Source organism: Ictalurus punctatus, chromosome 25 (assembly GCF_001660625.3).
Source record: "Ictalurus punctatus breed USDA103 chromosome 25, Coco_2.0, whole genome shotgun sequence".
Lineage (NCBI taxonomy): Eukaryota > Metazoa > Chordata > Actinopteri > Siluriformes > Ictaluridae > Ictalurus > Ictalurus punctatus.
In genome coordinates, this window is record NC_030440.2 from 2,516,274 (window position 1) to 2,538,494 (window position 22,221).

The following is a 22,221-nucleotide window of genomic DNA, read 5'->3' on the forward strand; positions in this document are numbered from 1 at the left end:
CGTCCATGTCTCTAACTAGACCGGTCTAGAGAAGCAAATGGGAAGCAGAATATTCCATGCAGAATGATAGAACTCTGAAAAGTAGCTAAAGCCTTTCAGATCAGCAGGGCAAGCTGATGCTACTTGACGTTACAGATGATCTTAAATTTTTTATGGTCGGTCATAGTGCAGAAATACCCACAGCGCTCTCTGTCTTACTCTCTGAGTGACTGTGCATGTACATGTATATAAGGGTGAGTTCTCTTTTGCCAAGGTTCCTTATTCCCCATATATATCTCCATCCATCCGTCTTCTATACCGCTTTATCCTTACAGGGTCACGGGGAAACCTGGAGCCTATCCTAGGGAGCATCGGGCACAAGGCGGGGTACACCCTGGACAGGATCCCTATATATAAAATTTTTTTTTTTTTTAAATGTGTGGCTGAATGTGTCCGAGTGTTTCAATGCAAGTGTGTATTAGCATTACAGCTCTCAGTGTTGTTCTGATCATTAAAGCCGTTCCTTTAACAACTCTATACATCAGTTATGTGTACCAGCACAATTCCACAACTCTCATACAACTATATTTGACATTTCTTCAGTCCTCTTAACAAAATTGAATCTTAAGTAAAGTAATTAGTCTTAGGTGCACTGTAACCGGACCGTTGGTGGATTACACTCTAAAACACTCCACGGATTTTCAGAAGGATTAAGGTCACAGCTTTGAGGGCTGGCTACTCAAGGACATTTAGTCGTGTTGACATGCTGCTTGGGCTTTAGCGAGGTTCTTAAGGTCACTGCTGTGATAATCAAGTTTCGGAGAGGTGGGAAGAACTTTAGTACTGCACTCAAGTCTGCTTTTTAAGGATCTTGAGCTTTACTTCACCGAATACATTTGACTTGCTACATTTTCAGAGCATTTCTCTATATCGTGTGTCTATCTTGTACATTCTTGGAGTTAAACTCCAAATTAATCTTCACTTTAACTGAAGTGACAGCAAGAACGGGATCCAATACGTCTCCCTGTAATCTACATCATACTGCATACTCTTTGTAGCTTGTATCTTGACCGTTAGCTTCGGCATCGAACTACTCCATCTTTATCCTGCTCATTTAGTTAGCCTTCGCTAATGATTTCTCATGTTCCTTGGTGAAAGACGCAGCAATTTACAGTCATTAACTAAAATCAGCATTTCATTTACGGCACGTTTTCTTTTGTGGACGTTTCTTGGAAGTAAATTGAAGAGTTTATATTTTTCTATTTCACCCGGAGTGAAGAAGTTGAAGGTGTACATCAATTTTCACAAGAGTATTTATTTAGAATAAATGACTGGGGTTTTTTTTTTTTTTTTTTTTTTTTTTACTCAAGTAAAGAATTTTGGAATTTTTATAATGGCAGTTACTCGTGTGTGGACCAAGGTGTCCATGTACTATATTATTCAGTGCCTTCTAATCTCCAGTCCTTCTGCAAGTGTCTCAAACAAACACCTGCATAGAGAGAGACACAGCTGTGACAACTTGACTGGCTTTCAACCAATGGGTCATGACCCATAAAATGCAGGGGGGGGGGTTTATTAACTGCTAAATATTTTTTGGGGAGGGGGACAACAACGAATAGATCATCTATAAGCTGTTTGGGTTGAAAATTGGATTAGTCTGCTAGCTATGGTTGAATGATGGAATGGATCAAATCTTGGAATTAAATACAAGTACAGCTGATTTGGTAGTATCTTATGATGATATACAAGCGTAAATCTTTCACCACATGGCTCTAGAATACTGCCTCACATTCCTTATGACTCACATGATTTCTTTTTTTTTTTTATACATCATCTTTAGATCGTATCCACAAGCAGAACGCCATGCCATGCCAACAAGTCTGGTCCTTCCAGACATTTGACCTTGCTGTTCGTTGACCCTGTTTACATCAATTCCCAAATATAACCAGTTCATCTGCTGGTTACAATGAAAATTCCATATCAATCTTACAAACAAAACATTCAACCACACGTCCTTGAGAGATCATGCTAATGGATGGACAGACAATCCAAAAATATAATGGCTCCAAGACCTTGAGGTATAATAAAACATTTTTTCGTAAAGGATCTCAGGCAATACCATGAAGACACTCTTTTCTCCTGATATTAACAGTTGTTCTCAAGTCACACCACCACCTACATGAGTGGTCACCAACCACTCTTCCCGGACGTCTACCTTCCTGCGGGTTTCATCTCCATCCAAGATCTAACACACCTATTTTAGTTGATCAAGAACTTAAGGCAATGATTAGATGGTCAGTTGGGCACGATTATGGTTGGACTTCAGGAACATTGGTCACCATCCTTGTCCCTGGAGATCTCCGACCTGCATATTTAGGCAGGGGTGTCCAATCTTATCCGGATAGGGCCGGTATGAGTGCAGGATTTTAATCCAACCAAGCAGAAGCCATACCTGGCAGTCGATTGAAAGTCAAGATCAAATGATTAAACAGGTGGAATCAGGTGTGGCTCGTGGAAAACCTACAGCCACAGTGGCCCTTTGCAGATAAGATTGGACATCCATGTGTTAAGGGGGCAAAAGCACCTGCTGTATTGTGCCTGTGAAAAAAAAAGTGTGTCCTAATAGATTTCTGCACTACAAGAGATCACTCACTTTCTCACACACAGAACAAGTATAAACGATTGCATTCGCTCTCTGCGTGAAAATATAAAACTCACCAATTTTCTTTATTTTCTATAGGATGTACACCAGTTGAGAATGGTTAAGAGCACACACGAAGGCTAACGTATGACAGATCGCATCACAGATGACAGAGTTCTGAAATAAAAAGTCCTGAATTACAAATTGATAAAAATAGCATTTAAACTCTAAACATTTCTAATGCAAATAGCAACATGTACAGATGCTTGTGCCACTTTATCAACTGTATGTGGTTGCTAATAACGTTTTCATCTGTACATGAGAATTTGTACAAAGTAAGAGCTCGATCATTTAATAATAGATAGAAGATAAAATAATAGTACATAATATGTACAATATTAATTGAAGCCATCGAGCAGGGGTGCGTACGAAAGGACACTTTGCAATGGTTCTGTTTCATCAAGAGACAAAGCCTCCAGAGATGTTCATTTAAAGCCATTTAATGCTGAAAAAAAGCTCCGGTTTGCAGAGGAAAGGATGACACACACTGTAGCAGTGCTCTAATGCACTACTTACTCCTTGTAGAGCACTAGTATATGGATAGTGGAAAAGAAAAAGAAAAAAAGAAAAGAAAAGAAATGCATTGGCCTGTAGAAACAGCTGAAGTTTGGAACAAATTATTGGTGACTGCTATTCTTTGACAATTAAAAAGACTGATCACGGTAGTCCTATATACAAACTTGCACATTCAAATCGAACAAGCTAATGCAAGCAAAAAGAACAAACAAAAAAAATACTTTCAATCATTTTGAACAATTCCCAAAGATATACAAGACCCCCAGAATGTTATGAGCCTCATCTCAGCACATAATGGAAGTTCAAACAATGGCCCAGGTCTTTAACCTAACAAAAGAGATGAAATTACAAAAAAACAAAAAAAAACAATAAACCACACCAAAGCCTTTTGTCCTCTCTGGACACAATATGGACCATACTAGGTAAATGTGGCCTAATCTCTCTTGTTCATTAGGTTACTCCACCCTTCCGAGTCACACAGTGACTCCTTCAGCCGTTTGATAAGCCGTCTAATTATACCCACAGTGCATGTTTTTAATCAAAGGTCACTGGATATGACCATCATCTTCTCCATCATCTAATCTGGAGGTATTTCTGTAACAGCGTATTGGTTGTAAATTAGAACACTTTGTGGCCTTTAGATCTTACATAAGCTTACAGCATTATCAAACTTTCAGCATTTCACCAACGTTGTCTACCAACTAAAAGGCACTCGATTTAAAGGCTTTGTTTTACTTTTTGTTGTGACAAACTGGTGCGTCTACATATCCATTAACGACCAGTCAGCGGATACGAACTAAACAAGAAACGCGCACAGCTTGTTCAAAGTCCGTTAGAGTAAACTCTAAAAGGACGTCACGAGACCCCTTTAATCTCGGCCTAAGGAAACGGATAATGCTAAAAACCATCCAAAATAGACTGCTGTTTGGAATGAAGTCCTAGGTGCATTCTCACCATGAGGGCAGCTCCAGGCAGTTCTTCCACCAAAAGTAACTCCTTGAAACAGCCATCACGGTCGATGAAACATGGACGCAAAAGCATCAAATCATTTACCATTGTTTGAACATCCACACAGTCTGGGTGAACTTATAGCCAGGTGTACTGAATAGCATCTAAAAAATATATTACAACAAAATAAATTGGCACAAGACCTAATTTCTACAGAGGAATATTTTCCTTTAGATATTCATAAAGGTTAGGAGCTTCCAAAAGTCTGGCAAGCTTATTTTAAAATTAAAATATATACCATAAATCTGCTCCTTTTGCCAAACAAACAGTGACACTTGGCTGACAGTCCCCATTGCTGGACCAGAGAACACATAAAACAAACAAATCACACATAAACGGACATGAACTACCAGTCTGAGGCACAAAGCTGGAGGCAATAGCAGCTATGTCCTAGCATTGAGGAAAAACAAAAGGTTAGAGATGTATACACATTTTCACCCAAAATCCGCACTCTCCCGTCTTCATGTGGGGCGAGAGGCTTTTGCTCAATTAAAACACAATGGTCAGCAGTCGCACTGCAAGTGCTCCTGTGCTGAAAATGACCCTAGCACCTACTATTTTAATGACAATGGTAAGTGATGAGGAGGGGAAAGTCAGTGCAGATGCATGTGACAAGAAAGGGAGAGATTTGTGGGGGGAGGGGTGGGGGGGACCACACAAAAACGAAACAGTACACCTGAGAAGGTCTAAAATAAAAACTCCAGCGTAGGGGCACTGGCCGAGAGAGGGTCACTGTGGCTCTATATAGGAGCAGAGCTAAAAGTGTGTCCAGGTTTCCAGGTCACACCAGGCCATCCTGTGCTGCTGCCTCTGCTGCTGTGCACTGGGCGTGCTGTTCTCGGCCTCTGAGCTGCTCTGCTCCTTTAGTGGCCATCACGGGTGGTTATCATGTCCTCTGCACGTCGGTGAGTTTCCAGAGCCTTTACTGTGGACATGTCATGAGGAAGCTCCGATTTGCGACGCATTAACGGCCGCTCTTTCCGCTGCTCCCTCTGAATCTACAACACAAACATAAGCAGGCTGGTTATAGTAACAAAAGTAGTGGGTTATCGGTCTGTAATGGTTAAGTGTGACATCACTACTTAATGGTATAATACGTCAAGTGTATTAACTACTAACACCAGAGAACACTGAATGATGTCGCTAAAGCTGTGCTGAAAAACTTGACTAATGTTTTAACATGCGGTTTACATTTCAAATTAAAAAGTCAAGCTTTTTTTAAAACTATGCCCAAGATTTCTTTGTTTGCGATTGCCATCTTGTTAAACAACAGTAAATATTAGGCTGGGCAATTTAATGTTACTAGGAAATAAGTAAAAACAAATATTAAAAATATTAAAATACTTCCAGACTACTGACTGACAAAGCAGTTAAAAACTGCTAACAATAATAATAAGTCCACATCAGAGAGGAATGATTTCTAGGATTTATGATGTTATTCTGGCGCTAGGTAGTGAGTCGAGTAACAAAATTAGGAATGCGTGGGAAACGGAGTTAGGAGTACAGATAAGTGAGGAGTGTTGGGAACGTGCTATGGGGAGGATACAGTCTACCACTTCTTGTGCTCGTCTTGGACTTATACAGTTTAAAGTTTTAAACAGAGTCCATCTGTCCAAGTCGAGACTTTCTGTAATGTATCCGGACGTACCGGACAGGTGTGATAAGTGTCATGGCTCTCCCTGTCATCTTGGCCATATGTTTTTCTTCTGCCCTGATCTCCATGGTTTTTGGTCTGGTTTCTTTACCATCATGTCCACTATTCTCTGGGTAGATTTAAAGCCTTGCCCATTGATTGCTGTATTTGGGATTCCTATTGACTCAGTTCCATTGAGCTCAATACAAAAGGATGTTATTGCTTTCACATCCCTTGTAGCAAGATGTTCCCTACTGTAGCATTGGAAGTCTGCTAAATACCCATCTATCTCCCAGTGGCTAAAGGACGTGATGTTTTTTTTTTTTAATAAATGGCATCCCTTTATCGTATACATTATGGAGTTACAGACACTTCCCACTTAAATTTTTGTGCCTGTTGTTGGGTCTTATATTATCTATATAACCAGCGATAGTTATTGGGTAGCCATGATGAGCCGGGGGGGCGGGTTTACTTTTACTTTTGTTTTCCTTTGTTAGTATAAAATGAAAAAAAAACCTGTGACTGTTTACTGCTGTGTGTTGATCAATTTGTTTTTGTTTTTTTCTTCTCAATGGAATATCTGGGAAAGGGAGGGGAGGAGAGAAGAAAAAAGGTGATGTTCAGCAGACATGTTTGGAAGATGTGTTCAGCAGAAATGTTGTGTTCAGCAGAAATGTTCAGCAGAAATGTTCAGCAGAAATGTTCAGCAGAAATGTTGTGTTCATCAGAAATGTTCATCAGAAATGTTCAGCAGAAATGTTCAGCAGAAATGTTGTGTTCAGCAGAAATGTTCAGCAGAAATGTTTAGTTCAGCAGAAATGTTCAGCAGAAATGTTCAGCGCAGCAGAAATGTTCAGCAGAAAATGTTCAATAAAAATGAAACTGGAAAAAACAATAATAAAAACGTTATATATGTACAGTGCATCCGGAAAGTATTCACAGCACTTCACTTTTCCCACATTTTGTTATGTTCCAAAATGGATTAAATTCATTATTTTCCTCAAAATTCTACAAACAATACCCCATAATGACAACGTGAAAGAAGTTTGAAATCTTTGCAAATTTATTAAAAAAAAAAAAAAAAAAAAAAAAAGTACATGTACATAAGTAGCCACAGCCTTTGCTCAATACTTTGTTGAAGCACCTTTGGTACCAATTACAGCCTCAAGTCTTTTTGAGTATGATGCTACAAGCTTGGCCCACCTATTTTAGGGCAGTTTCTCCCATTCTTCTTTGCAGGACCTCTCAAGCTCCATCAGTTTGGATGGGGAGCGTCAGTGCACAGCCATTTTCAGATCTCTCCAGAGATGTTCAAGTCTGGGCTCTGGCTGGGCCACTCAAGGACATTCAGAGTTGTCCTGTAGCCACTCCTTTGTTATCTTGGCTGTGTGCTTATGGTCGTTGTCCTGTTGGAAGATGAACCTTCGCCCCAGTCTGAGGTCCAGAGCGCTCTGGAGCAGGTTTTCATCAAGAATGTCTCTGTACATTGCTGCATTCATCTTTCCCTCGATCCTGACTAGTCTCCCAGTTCCTGCCATTGAAAAACATCCCCACAGCCTGGTTTCCTACAGACATGACGTCTGAGAGGCCTTCAGGTGCCTTTTGGTAAACTCCAGGCCGGCCGTCATGTGCCTTTTACCGAGGAGTGGCTTCCATCTGGCCACTGTACCATTCAGGCCTGATTGATGGGAGTTCTGCAGAGATGGTTGTTCTTCTGGAAGGTTCTCCTCTGTCCACAGAGACATGCTGGAGCTCTGTCAAAGTGGCCATCAGGTTTTTGGTCACCTCCCTGATTAAGGCCCTTCTCCCCCGATCGCTCAGTTTGGCCTGGCGGCCAGCTCTAGGAAGAGTCCTGGTGGTTCCAGATTTCTTCCATTTACAGATGATGGAGGCCACTGTGCTCATTGGGACCTTCAAAGCTGCAGACATGTTTCCGTACCCTTCCCCAGATCTGTGCATCGATACAATCCTGTCTCGGAGGTCTACAGACAGTTCCTTGGACTTCATGGCTTGGTTTGTGCTCTGATATGCATTGTTAACTGTGGGACCTTATATAGACAGGTGTGTGCCTTTCCAAATCGTGTCCAATCAACTGAATTTACCACAGGTGGACTCCAATCAAGTTGCAGAAACATCTCAAGCATGATCAGTGGAAACAGGATGCACCCGAGCTCAATTTTGAGTGTCATGGCAAAGGCTGTGAATACTTATGTACATGTGTGTTTTTTATTTTTAATAAATTTGCAAAGATTTCAAACAAACTTCTTTCACGTTGTCATTATGGGGTATTGTTTGTAGAATGTTGAGAAAAATAACGAATTTAATCCATTTTGGAATAAGACTGTAACATAACAAAATGTGGGAAAAGTGAAGCGCTGTGAATACTTTCCGGGTGCAACATATATCTATTCGCAATGAGTGGTGGTATTTACCTGCGTAGCTTCTTCTTCTACTGTCTTTTTGAGCAGTGCGACATCATCCATTCCTATGCCGTCTGTTTCGATCTCCATTGGGCTACTCAAGCTGGTTGAGTCAATATACAAGAGGAACTGCAAAACAGGAATAAACCAACAATACACCTGAACATGATGTCGATGTGGGAGTAAAACAGCAGCTGAATCCTTTCAGTGATCTCTCACTAGTGCGGGATTGGCAAACGTGTTTGTGTCAGACAAACACGATAAAATAAGCCCCATACCACAAGTACTAGCTGAGGTCATGGTGTGGCCCTTGTGGGTAACCACCCCATTGTATTTAAAAACTATGCTAGTAATGGTACATAACTTTTACTGAAGGCTTGACATAACGTTACTTAAATGAGCAAAACACCACAGTTTAAGATCATGTTTTTGTTACACTTTAAAGTAAACTGCTGGAGATGCAAGATAAGAGCTTTGATTAAGGTTAGGGCAATACATAAGAGGTTAAAATTCCAATATGTTTAAGCCCATTCTGATGTAAATTAAAGCTACAAGGCTATAATGTAATTTCTAGGGTTATTTATTTATTTATATTAATTAAGCAATGCCTTTTAAGTCTTCCAAAGCATCAGAAATAGTGTCACTGTACAAATTTTGTACAAAAAGACTGCACTGTATCTCACAGGTTTTAAAAAAGCCTTTCTACTGTTAGGAGGAACAATGACCTCTTAAGTACCTCTGTGAGAAACCGCATCAGGTTGCGATCAATCATTGCTGTGCATTTTGTCTTTGCAAGTGAGGAACATAAGGAGAAGCCACTCACCTGGGGGTTTGACTTAGCAAGGTTTTCTATCTTTATCCAGGCTTCCTCACGCTCTTTCCACTTTAGCTTCTCTCTAAAAGGCAAAACAACGAGGTTTTGAGTGCATATGAGCAAAAAAGACAGAATGAGAAAAAGTTGGGCACGTTCATACTTGTTTTTCTCTGCTCTGAACTGCTGTGTGCAGTCATCGAAGAGTTTCTGATTCATCTCCATAAACAGCTTTAAAGCGTTGTAGATCAAACCATGGATTGTCCTGGAGGAATGGAAGACAACATGATTTAATGTCTGTCCAAGCGTAAGAAAACTGCACAGAACAGAACAGAACAAACGTCCTTTTAAACATATCAGTATAAACACGGGGGGTGGCAGTGGGGGGATTAGCAGACCTTAATGATTAGAAAAAGCATTGTGTATTTAGCATTTATATCTATAAAGGGTTTAAAGCAGACATGTTTTTTCGACCTCATGACTTCGAATCTACTTACACAACTCAAAAGGGAATTCCATTTAAAGATGCCAGAAGAGGTCTACAGTAACAGAAATGTGACTCACTTGTTCCAGTGGGTTTTGGAGTTGCGGTAAAGAGATGGAAACATGATGGGCAGGATTCTGGCTGCATTGTCACTGATCAGACTCATGATGTACTCGTTGTTCCAGTAATACAGGGCCCGCTCTGCAACCTGTTGTAAGAGAGCAAGTTGGAGCATGGCAAACACAAATACACAACTACAAAAATGTATATTTCTAATGCCAATTTATATTCTATGGGCTAGGGCTGCACAATTAATCGAACATCGATCGCGATTGCGATTTTGACAGCCCACGATTAAATGAACATGATCGACTGCGATATTAACGTTTAAAGTTCGTCCTCCGCTCATAGAAAACTCAGCTGCAGATCAAAATCAAGCGCTTCCTACACTTACAGCCAGTCACACAGAGCGACGCAGGGATGACGTCATTTTGTAGTGACAAAACCCGAAAACGGATTTAGCATTTTAGCGCATTAACTGCCAGCTTCGCTTCGAGTTCCAGCGCTTTGCGTGAGGGGAAATCATGATCCTAAATGGCACTACAGAGGTTGCCAGGGACATTAAACGTCATCACGCCGAACAGGGCAAAAACTTTGCAGAAAAACTCAGGGCTCTACGGTGCAACCATTTCACTCGCATTTGTGACTGAGAAGTATTTTGTGCGACTGTGAATAAATATTTATTCGCACCGGTGCGAGTGACCTGTTCGGCGTTGTATAATCCAATCGGGATAAAAACTACAGAAAGTCCAAAATGCATCTACGCCGAGCAACAGTTACTTTCACAAGGCTTTTCATCTCCTCAGTCAACCGAACAAGTGTGGAAATACTGCAGAGAAGTCATTATGATGACGAGAGTAACTCTGTACATCATCTGCTTCAACTTCCCGATCTCACAACCGCCATCTTTTTTTGAAATGACCTGAACCTGCGACCTGCTCGTGTACAGACAGCGGCTTCGGGCAGAGTAAATTAATAATAATGCTAACGCTACAATGGTTGTTTAATTCAAACTTCTTTATTACATAATTCCTCACCGATCATAATCGAGAGTAGCAACCGTTCAGTCTGTAAACATACAGTACACTGCCGCTCTCCTTCACTAACTCTAAGTCACTTCTTTTAAACTCATGGTTGCCAGATATCACTAGAAAAGTCAACTCCAGTGTCTATGTTTTGATTTAATCCTCCAAAACACAATATTATCAGCAGACATGGCAACACTGTACTGGGGGAATCTAAAATAAACAAACAAAAATAAAACTACTAAAATGTAAAGACAGAAAATGTGCTTATTTATAAATAAATCATTTAATATAAAAAAAAATTATAATAACCATAAAATATTTTTTAAAAATGAGAAATTAAATAATGTTTAATTACTATGGGTTGTATTTAATATCAATCTGACATTAAGCTCAGTAAGCTATTTCCTTAGAAGGCTATTAGCCTTTTAACTAATATGGATCATTTTTGTGTTAGTCTACTTTTAATTAAGACTCTTAAATATTTTATGCTTGTTTATTTATCAATTACCCAACAGTATTTCTCATTGCTATTATTTTAACTCAATTAACAGTGACCATGAGCAGAGAGCTTACATTGAACTGTTTATGACAGACCTGATTAAAGCTTAAATAAAAAAGATTGGTATCTGGATCGGTTTCGGTCGTAAAAATCCTGATCGGTGGGTCCCTAATGAACACCATTAAACTAAAGCGCTTTGCATGTGACGGGTAAATTAACTCACCCAATCACATCCTATATGAGATTATTCAGATATATCCACAATACACACAGAGCGGTTCGAGAACTGACTCCAGCCCAGAACCATGACAGCAGAAAATGTCTAATAGTGTAGCTTTAAATATATTTAAGAGGAACAGACTTCAAACACTGAACATTGATGTTTATTGTATTTATTTACAAGGTGGAACAGGTTAAAGGTTGTTTTTTTGTTTGTTTGTTTTTTACATACAGTCTGTAAAATGAACTGAAAATATTAAATTTAGTTTATCAGAAGGTAAATTAATGTGTCATGGCTCACACTATGTTCCGAAATTCTGTCATAATTGACCAGCTCAAGTTTTCTCATGCCTACTTGTGTATTATACTGTGGCATGAGAAAACTTAAATGTGAAAGTGAAAGTTAAAAATATGTCACTAAAAATCAATTAATAATCGTGTTAAATAATCGCGATTATCATTTTGGCCATAATCATGCAGCCCTACTATGGGCAATTACTATTACACATGACCACCAATTATCATATTAAAAACCGTGTCAGTGTAATGTATTCAATAACGAGCGGCTGTGGTTCAGGTGGTAGAGCGGGTTGTCCACTAATCGTAGGTCTGGCGGTTCGATTCCCGGCCCACGTGACTCCACATACCGAAGTGTCCTTGGGCGAGACACTGAACCCCAAGTTGCTCCCGATGGAAAGTTAGCGCCTTGCATGGCAGCTCTGCTACCACTGGTGTGTGAGTGTGTGAATGGATGAATGAGACACAGTGTAAAGTGCTTTGTAGAACTGCCAAGGTTAAAAAAGCGCTATATAAGTGCAGACCATTTTTTACCATTAAACCACATTAGAAAAACAAATCTACCTGCGAGGCCTCCTGTCAGTACAAACATCAATAAAATGTTGGTCATGGCAGATACATTAGACGCCATTACAACTTGAGCATTGAACAATCTGTTTCAAGTCTTCACTGAGCGAAACTTTTTTGTAACTTGGACTACTTAAAAAAAAAATTAAAATCTCTCCTGGATGGATCAATAATGAAATTAATTAAACATATTAAATCAATTAAATTTTTCTACACTAATTTACCTTTACTCAACGGTTCTGAAAACAGTGCAGACTGACCTGAAAGTGTGGACTGGAGACACATTTCGCCAGCTGCCTGAAGAGAGGCTCCATAACTTTGACAAACTCGGAGGGCTCGATTACATCCAGGATCTCCTCAAGCTCATTGAGGAACATCACCTCCTTTGGGCTGTGGGTCTTCGGCCAGTACTTCAGAAGAGCCATGACCACCTGTTGAAATTTCAGTCCAAAGATGCCAGTTTAAAAATACGTGGTGCAATAAAAACAACACCTAGAAGGAAGCTGATGTACAGAAACAGAAAAAGGGATCAAACTGGCAGAAATGAGGTGCTGACCATTTGTACAAAGTAATAATGTCTGCCGCATATAACGGAAAGAATCTTGAGGCATATATGAAAGTCGTATTACCTAAAGAAAGGTAAGATAATCTTTCTGATAAAGCAACTCGACCAGCGTGCTAACAAACGAAGCAGCACAAAAGCTAGCATGAATTCTTAAGTGTCACGTCATGAAGTCTGAGCATTCCATAAATATGCCCGTGTCTGTAGGAGTGTCTGTCTACAGGCAAGTCATGTTTTACTGCTTATTTAAAATCAGCGTCAGAAAGGAGGCTGAACGTACCGGCTCAGTGAGAGTGCTGTCCTTCTCTAAGAACTGTACCACACAGTACGCCAGCTACAAACAAACAAACAAAAAAAAAGCACATATTTTGCGATATTATATGCATCGTTAGAGTGGTAGGATATTATCCTATCCTAATGAAAAACCCTGCGAGTTTACAGTCACTTCCATGTGCAAATAGACATGCGTCAGCACAAAATGAACAGTATTACTGGCTTGGAGGCAGCAAAAATTCACTCATTAAGACACTGAAGTTTCTTGAGGCGATCAAAGTATGAACACGTAAAACATGTAATTTTATTGCCTGCCTCATAGGCATCATCTTGTTTAATGCTTTCATCCTAATGAGCCAGATTCATGCGGGATAATATAATAAACAACTCTTAGAAAACATAAAAAAGGCTATTCCTATCAAGCACTACCTCTCATCAGTGCATACTTCATAAACACATTTATTTAACATTCCACCACACTAAAAAAGGTCAAATAAGAAGAAAGAAAAAAAAAAACACACAAAAAAACAAAAAGATCAATAAAAGCAGAGGCAAAAAGATGAGCGTTCATACCTGCGGGTGGTAAACACTGAGAGACTTGACTTTATGCAAAGGCAACAAAACTTTCAACAAGAATATCTTGTGCTCTTCTTTCAGTGGTAAGGCAAACCCATTGATTATGCTGAAAAAAGACAGACATTAACTGAGCCGGTATAATAGACCTTCGTTGTAGCCGTTTCGCAATTCACAGAAATAAAAAAGCAAAAACAAAAAAGAAAAGGAAGCATGAAAGAAGGCTGGACTGACAGGCAAAATCTCTCATTGAATACTTCCTGAAAAGACTTAAACGTATACACATACCTTCCTAATATTTCAAGTAACTCTGCTATTCCATTATGGTGCTCCGTTTCATAAATGAACCTGAAATGACATCCAGTAGCATTACTAAGACATACTAAATACAAAACACAAAGAGTGCTTAAATATACGCGTATTCACATGTACAAAACCCACCTATAGAATATGTTATTAATCTGCTTCCTGATGTAGGCCCGGAGGCCTAGGAATTTGCCATAAATGCGATGCAGAGTGGTTTTCAGGAAGTCTCTTTCTCTGGGGTCTTCACTGTCAAAGAGTTCTAAGAGCTGAAAATACACCCATAATTATAGGACTTGCATTTTAGCCGACAACAACGCTCACCGAAAACATTTGCTGTAGGGACATACCTGCATGACAAATCTCTGGTCGATGTACTTTTTGGCTATGTTTGGTTGGAAGTCTGGAGACTCTAAAAACCGAAGGAAGAATTCATAGACGAGCTGAGGAAAAAAGATAAAAAGAAAAAGAAAAAAAAAAAGAATAAAAGGAGTCATATAGTGTGGACAGGTGTGGAATGTATGTAATGCCACATGCATGGCCAGGTGTGTATTTGTGTAGGTGTGTGTACCTGCAGGTGTGGCCAGGCAGCCTCTAACGTGGGCTCATCCTCCTCTGGGTCAAATTCTGCCCCTGTCGGGTTGGATGAGGGCGGTAATGTCCTGAACATGTTGATTGCAAACTGAAGAGAAAACATTAACAGTTTATTTAGAACATCGTTAAATTATAACGGTTTCTCAACACGTCTAATGATCATATAAAATATCATCAATACAAGTCCCAAATTTGATATTTAATTTTTACTTGAGTATTCCCTTGTAATGCAGTGTATCTGCAGGTATCAGCACTTCAGATTTAATACTTTTTAATACCATATTCAAGACGTTTCCAAAATATTTTAAGACCTGCACGTCACTTCAATCATGGTACACGATACATCAGCTATAAGGGATTGTGTTCATGCATATACAGCCATTTCTGGGTTTAAGTAAACTATAGCAAGGTAAACCTTTATAGAGGGATATGGGAGACTACTATGTTTAATATTTTTAATTTCATATTTTAAAAAACCTTTGCCATTTTGTAACACTACTATTGCTCTTAATAATAATAATAATAATAATAATAATAATAATTCATAAATATATAAATTGGGGTACAAACAGTAATAATATATTTCTGACTTAACTCACTTTCATGTGTTAGATCTCGTGGCTTTTATTTTGGCGAAAAACCACAGGAAGACCTCGTTTTAGTTGGCAACAGTTTTTTTTAAATTGACTTCTCATCACCAATAAGGTGAAATGCTGTAAACCTCTGCCCACAAAAATGTTTGAGATTACGCTAACGTCAAACCAAAATGAATCTGGTGCGTGTCGTGTCTAAATGCAGGTTAAAAGCGACTCAGACTCACAGCACAGACAGAGATGAAGTCGGTGTGGAGCGAACCGCTCTAAAACACTGATGAGCCACACACACACTCTGAGTGCAACAGTCACACGGGTTTACCGTCTCTAACGGCAACGAAATAAAACCTAAATCTGCTTTACAGTGTTGGTTTGGTTGCATTTTTAAGACCTTTGAAATGTGAATTTATGGCATTTTAATGCCAATTTAGGCCTTATTTTCACACTTCTTAATTATTGCCCTGATGGTGGAAATGGGCGTTTTCAATGCTTGTGCTGTTTTCTTACAGACACTTCCCATTTTGTGAAACTCAACAACCTTTTCCCACACATCACAGCTATATTATTCCTTGTTCTTACCCATTGTTATGAATGACTAAGGGAATTTGTCCTATACCCCTGTGAAACAGGAAGTCATGGTTGAACAACTTCCTGTTCCTAATCACCCAGGTGTACAGAAAAAAAAAATCTAAAATATAAATGGGAATATACTTCAAATATATATTTTTCCTCATATGAATTCATAGGGGTGCCAATAATTCCTGCACACCTATATTTAATTTTTTTTTTTTTTTTTTTTTATAAATCCTTCTTGTGTTTGCAATTGTTTGATATCCATGAGAGCAGAGTATGTTTGTGAATTATTTGAACAAAAAGATCAAAAGATTAAACAATAAAGACAATTTGTCACAGCTTTCTTTGCTCATATTTACCAAGGGTGCCAATATTAGTGGAGGGCTAATATAAATAAATTTAAAAAAAAAAAAAAAATCAATCAATCCTCATGATTTTGCAATGACAATACATAGATGTGATCACTGAAAACAAAATTAGGAAAATTAAAAATGGTCCCGCAACCAACTTTGCAAGTATTGGACCACTTGAGATGGAATGATCCCTCTCTCATTCTTCTTTATCTTGGGGAAAGCTACCTGTATGCACCCTAAAACAGACCCAACATCTGTACGGTAGCATCAAATGATCTTATAGGTGCATACATTATTCTCATTGTCCCATCTGTGCTTAATCAGAAGCAGGCCTGTGTGTCAACATATGAAGGATATACAATTATAAAAGGACTAAACTTGTCATACACAATGCATCAGAAAACAAGTATGCACGTTTGCCATCTTCCCCACTGAAAATGTAGCCCGGAAACTACGGCCTGGAACTGGAACAGAGGGCCTACAGTTCCTTGTGCACTTTGTAGCGCTTGTGTCATCAACGTCAAACCCACAACCACAGAAACAATACATGACCTTTAAAACTGAGCATTCTGAGCTCTGAAAACCAAAATATTGCACAGGTTCCTGCAGCAGTGTTTGCACTGCCACTCATTACTTCATGAGAATTGCTGAAGTGTGCATTTTGTAGTGCTAGTTTTTAAGTTTTGTAGCCTGTTTGATCTCCTTCTGTATGCCGGCTTTTTCTCTCTCTTTTAACTGTCAAATGCTTGGAGAAACAGTACGCTAGAGTCCAGAATCGTGTGTTCAGAATTGTCTAGAATGAACATATTTGACATTTTTGATGGTCATCATTATTAACCAACATACGGTAAAAATCTGTTGTGCTGTGTATACACAAGAGCAAGTGAACAGACTAAGAACCATATTTTTTAACTATATTCAAAAATCTTTATTTAAAAAAAAATAAACAGCACATTTTTTTTTATTATTTATTTTTTTTTATAAACAGCGCATTTGGGTCATTTCATGCAGCTGAGTCAATTCAGAGTTGAAATGCTTTCTCACTGCTATCGAACTGTGCTAGTGGTCATTTGGAAAAGCACCGAGATCGACCGGGAGATTGACCCGGTCTCGGACCAGGTGGTCTTGGACAGCGTGTCACCGTCATGTCCTCGACAGCTCGAGTGGACTGGAGGCAAATGTTGCGAATGTGAATGCACCCTAACGTTTTAGCACATTACTACTCTAAAATGTGAGAACAGTTCAATCAAAAGGCCATGAATTTCTCTATGTGCGGATTAATAAAGTATTATCTTATGAAATAAGCAAATACTTACAAGTCAAACCGTGTTCCCGATTTTATAATACAAAAAGCTGTACAGAATTAACTATGGAATAACTGTAAGAGTACAGTTTCAATCAGGGCTGGGCAATATAACTTTATAATGAAGCATCATGGAAACTGATCTCTTTATATATTTTTTTTTTTACGGTTTGTTAAAAATAATAGATGCTGGAAGCAGTTAATGTGTTAAAACTTTGTGCTTAATATTTAAAATGGAAACATTTAAATTCTATTAAATATTTATTTTTGTGTTATTCTTTAAATATAAACAATGGAATATATAGTCTAAATTTTCTTAATAGTAAACAAATTTACAATTTTATTATATATGCAACACTACTGTATTGTGAGCAAGCATATAGATTTACATTTATGGCATTTGGCAGACGCCCTTATGCAGAGTGACTTGCACTTATATCATTTGTACATCTGAGCAGTTGAGGGTAAAGGGCCTTGTTCAAGGGCCCAGCAGTGGTGGCTTGGCAGTGCTGGGGTTTCACCTTCTGATCAGTAGCCCAATGTCTTAACCACTGAGCTACCACTGTCATGTATAGTATGGCATATAGTAAAAGAAAAAAAAAAAAAGAAGAAGAAGAGGTGATGTTCAGAAAACCATCTCTAAAGAGTTTGGACTCCACCAATCCACAGTCAGACAGATCGTGTACATATGGAGGAAATTTAAGACCATTGTTAAGCTCCCCAGGAATGGTTGACCAACAAAGATCACTCCAAGAGCAAGACATGTTATAGGCTGCAAGGTCACAAAATAACCCAGGGTAACTTCTAAGCAATTAAAGTCCTCTCTCACATTGGCTAATGTTAATGTTCATGAGTCCACCAGCAGGAGAACACTGAACAACAATGGTGTGCACAGCACGGTTGCAAGGGGAAAAAAAACAAAACACACAAAAAAAAACCCAATAACACTGCTACCCCTCTGCACATTGCTAAAGATCACATGTACAAGCCTGAAGGCAAACGGAAAAATGTTTTGCTTATAGATGAGACCAAAATAGAATTTGTGGTTTAAATGAGAAGTGTTATGTTTAGAGAAATGAAAACACTGCATTCCAGCATAAGAACCTTAACTCATCTGTAACACATGGTGATGGTAGTATCGAGGTTTGGGCCTGTTTTGCTGCATCTGGACCAGGACGACTCGCCATCATCGATGGAACAAATGAATTCTGAATTATACCAATAAATTCGAAAGGAAAATATCAGGACATCTGTCCATGAACTGAATCTGAAGAGAAAGTGGGCCATGCAGCAAGACAACCTAAGCACACACAAGTCGTTCTACCAAAGAATAGTTAAAGAAGAATAAAACTAATGTTTTGGAATGGAAAGTCAAAGTCAGTCAAAGCAGGTCAGTGAGGAAACCCACCAACATCTCAGAGTTGAAGCGGTTCTGTGCTAGGAAATGGATTAAAGTTCCTCCAAGCCGATGTGCAGGACTGATCAACAGTTACCGGAAATGTTTAGCTGCAGTTATTGCTGCACAAGGCGGGGGTCACACCTGATACTATATATAATATTTCTCTCTCATTTGTTTACGTGGGTCCTCTTTATCTACTTTTAGGACTTGTGTGAAAACCTGATGTTGTTTTAGATCACATTTATGCAGAAATATAGAAAAGTCTAAAGGGTTCACAAACTTTCAAGCAGCAGTGTATGTTATACTGAAAGGTATTTCATACAAAAGACATTAGCATTTATATTACCTAGCTTTCTGTCAGCAGAAAAGTGGTGTTCTGTGAAGCCAAAGCACCTGACGTGTCTTTCCCTTACAAACCTTAGCCTACAGCATCATTTTACTAAGCACTATGCACTATGTTGTGGACGAACAAGCCACATGACCTTGTGCTTAATAAATAGCTTCTTCTCCAATAAACCGAGCCCTAATTGCTATCTGGTCGGACAAAGGCAACACAGTCTACCCACAAAGACGATAAACATAAGATTTGCACTCTTCAGGGTTCAGACTCATCTTTACACTTTGATGATAAAAGCAAAAGAACTTCAAAGTGTTCATGTTCTAAAGGGGATGGCATAAGGGAACTCTAGAGTACGAGTATATTATCATGCTGATATTGGGAGCTTTACAATGTTTTTATGCTACAGGGATTAAACAGGAGCAGAATAAGGAGAAGGATTCAATTTGCACTTCGATTAAAAGTGGTTTCCTGCTTAACATGTAGGCCAGTGTTTGATAAATATCAAAGGGATGTTATTCAGCACAGAAATTGCTAATGCTGGCACCTGAGAGCTGTGGCTAGGTCAACCGAAGCACTCCAGCTGAACTAACAGTCCCTGACCAAAATATACCTCAAATACGATCTTATCACTTTAAGACTCACTGATGTACTATTATCATCGTCAAAGTTTTTAAGCAAGCCCTGGAACAATCGAGTAAACAAGGAAGAAGGGTATTAAAACAAGCAAGCAAGCATACTTTTACACAAGTTCTAACCTTTTGCTCTTCTTAAAAGGACAAAAGAAAGAATGTAGATGAAGATTTAAATATAATGCATCACTACAGACAGGTTGGCTATGCCAAACGGTCCCTAGCTGTGGATTCTTGTGTAAATGTGTGTGCATTGTGTTCCAGGGATAGTCTCTGGATCCACCGCTACTCAGACCAGGAGTAAGGAGTTACTGAGGATGAATGAATAATAAATTGTGCTTTAAGTGGTGATTGTAACTGGGCGTAATCTCCCACTAAGTGGATCCGTGCCGAGAGGAAGTAATTATCTGAAAAATGGCTTTATTGTCCGAGTGAGATGTAATTTGAACAAACACACAGGTACTTGTAAGCATAACGTGTCCGTGTTCTTCGATCTAATGATCAGTGAGATCAAAACGAGACAGCCATACAACCTTACTCTACTAGCGCAACTATAAAACGATGTCTAACGCATAAGTAAGGGATAATCCAGGGCTAGGTGCACGTTACACGATTTTAACGCATGACGTGGAGACTTGGTTACCATGGTTACTTGCCAGCGTTGACAAGTTCAAGCTGTCTTTGATGTTCGCAGTGCAAAATGTGACTTAAAGGATAAATTTTATATATATATATATATATATATATATATATATATATATATATATATATATATATATATATATATATAAAAATATAAAACACGGTTCGTTTTCATTAGTTGTTTTATATACGGGTCGTTAGATCTAGGATTCTACCCACTCTAAATCATACACAGAGATAAAGTAGTGCAATAAGATTACATTTATTTGAATGAATTATATTAAATAGTTATTAGAGAGCGTGAGAGCGAAAGATCGTGTGTGTTACCCGCAGCTGTGCCGCATCTCAGTAAAGAGGCTGTGAGCTTAACTACTGTATGCAAGTGTAACTGTAGTTTACTACGGTTACACTACCATTTTTACACAGTATAACTAATTATAATCCTGCTCTAAAGCCGAAGCAGTTTTATTGTCAGCTTTTTGATGGCTTAAATACGATAAAACAAACAGTTCTGTACTTCTTTGTTAGTTGATTTTCTGCTTTCTGCCAAGGTTGAGTATTTCCACCAATGTCATCCCATGAGAAAGAAACATGGTCCATAATTTGACCTTTAAAATTATGTTTTATATAATAATATAATATAATATATTTTTTGTTGAACTAAAATCACTTGTATTAACAGAATACTAGGAGTGTAATGATACACTGTGACACGATGCATCGTGATGCAAAAGTCTGACGCCGTGCACCGTGAGATTCACATGGTGTACATCAGCATTGTAATAATTATGCAGCTAACGCAACTGCACTGTTTGAACACCAGAGGTCCCAAATCTGCACAACCCGTAAAAAATAGAGAGAGCGCGCCGACGTACCACAGAGACGGACACGCATTATAGGTTATAAAGTTACACAACCATGTTGTAACAGTTAAAAAGAGATATTCATTAGCTTTCAAATGACACCTGCCCTGCGCCGCTACAATCCACAGTGCCTGAGAACGAGGCTGCGGAGCTCGGGCATTCAAGCCTCAGACACCCCTATGTTTGTTTGTCTGTCTGTCTGTCTGTCTGTCTATCTGTCTATCTATCTATCTATTTATTTAGAAATGCCAAACCTTTAGTACAATTTTTTAAACAATATTATACCTCTGTTTTTAGCTAAGACAGCTGGAGACTAGGCATCTTTGAAGCCCAGCAAGCTGCTGGAACCTATTATACGTTACTGATTTACCAAAAGCTTGTCCTACTGCTTTCTGTGTGATAGGATTCATACCTGTGGCAGGTGATGCGGGGGGAGGGAAAGAAGCCATTTCTGCATTCCAACAGTGCTTGTTTAGTTAACAAAATTAATATTAAAAAGTATGTTATTATCAAAATGAATGTTTTATTTCAATATTAAAATAATTTTCTTTCTAACTGTCCTTTTAAATCTGGTTCAATCCTGGTATTGAACAATGACGATGGTTATAAGCTCACCATGTGCACCACCTCCGGGTAGATGGGTTCAGTGATGACATTTCTGTTGTGCGTGATGTATTCCACCATCTCACTGAGCGCCGCCCGCTTCACCTCCTTCCATTTCAGGTCACTCAGTGGGTCGGATACAAAGTCGAAGAGCACACAGCACTGGCGAAGCTTCTGAACAAACAGGTTCTCCTGCTCCGCTGGGGGCACATCTACACCAACAATGCAGAGAGGTACAGGGGAGGTTTATAAATAAATAAATAAATAAATAAATAAATAAATAAATAAATAAATAAATAAGTAAGTAACATGCTGCACTGCTTGTCTGAAATTAGACAATTATTTAATTTAGCCTGCCATGGTCTTCTGTGCCTTTGATAACAGTCATGACAAAGT

The 22,221-nt window shown here is 38.9% G+C and overlaps 1 protein-coding gene across 4 annotated transcripts in view; it reads right to left on the reverse strand.

Annotated features, from left to right (window-relative positions):
- Positions 1–3,104: 3,104 nt before the first annotated feature.
- The window catches only part of ppp2r5cb (protein phosphatase 2, regulatory subunit B', gamma b), a 34,078-nt gene continuing 14,961 nt past the window's right edge, over positions 3,105–22,221 (reverse strand). For 2 of the 4 annotated variants that reach the window (XM_017455879.3, XM_017455881.3), the window contains 13 exons: positions 21,838–22,037; positions 14,505–14,615; positions 14,284–14,376; positions 14,072–14,202; positions 13,919–13,978; positions 13,631–13,739; positions 13,065–13,118; positions 12,483–12,653; positions 9,633–9,760; positions 9,232–9,333; positions 9,081–9,153; positions 8,270–8,386; positions 3,105–5,202 (listed from right to left, as the gene is read on the reverse strand). In XM_017455879.3, coding sequence (XP_017311368.1) covers positions 5,068–5,202; positions 8,270–8,386; positions 9,081–9,153; positions 9,232–9,333; positions 9,633–9,760; positions 12,483–12,653; positions 13,065–13,118; positions 13,631–13,739; positions 13,919–13,978; positions 14,072–14,202; positions 14,284–14,376; positions 14,505–14,615; positions 21,838–22,037 — 1,484 coding nt within the window. In that variant the 3' untranslated portion in view covers positions 3,105–5,067. Of the gene's footprint in view, positions 5,203–6,353; positions 6,418–8,269; positions 8,387–9,080; positions 9,154–9,231; positions 9,334–9,632; positions 9,761–12,482; positions 12,654–13,064; positions 13,119–13,630; positions 13,740–13,918; positions 13,979–14,071; positions 14,203–14,283; positions 14,377–14,504; positions 14,616–21,837; positions 22,038–22,221 lie in introns of all 4 variants that reach the window. The other 2 variants (XR_008393442.1, XM_053675695.1) reach the window with 2 other exon arrangements.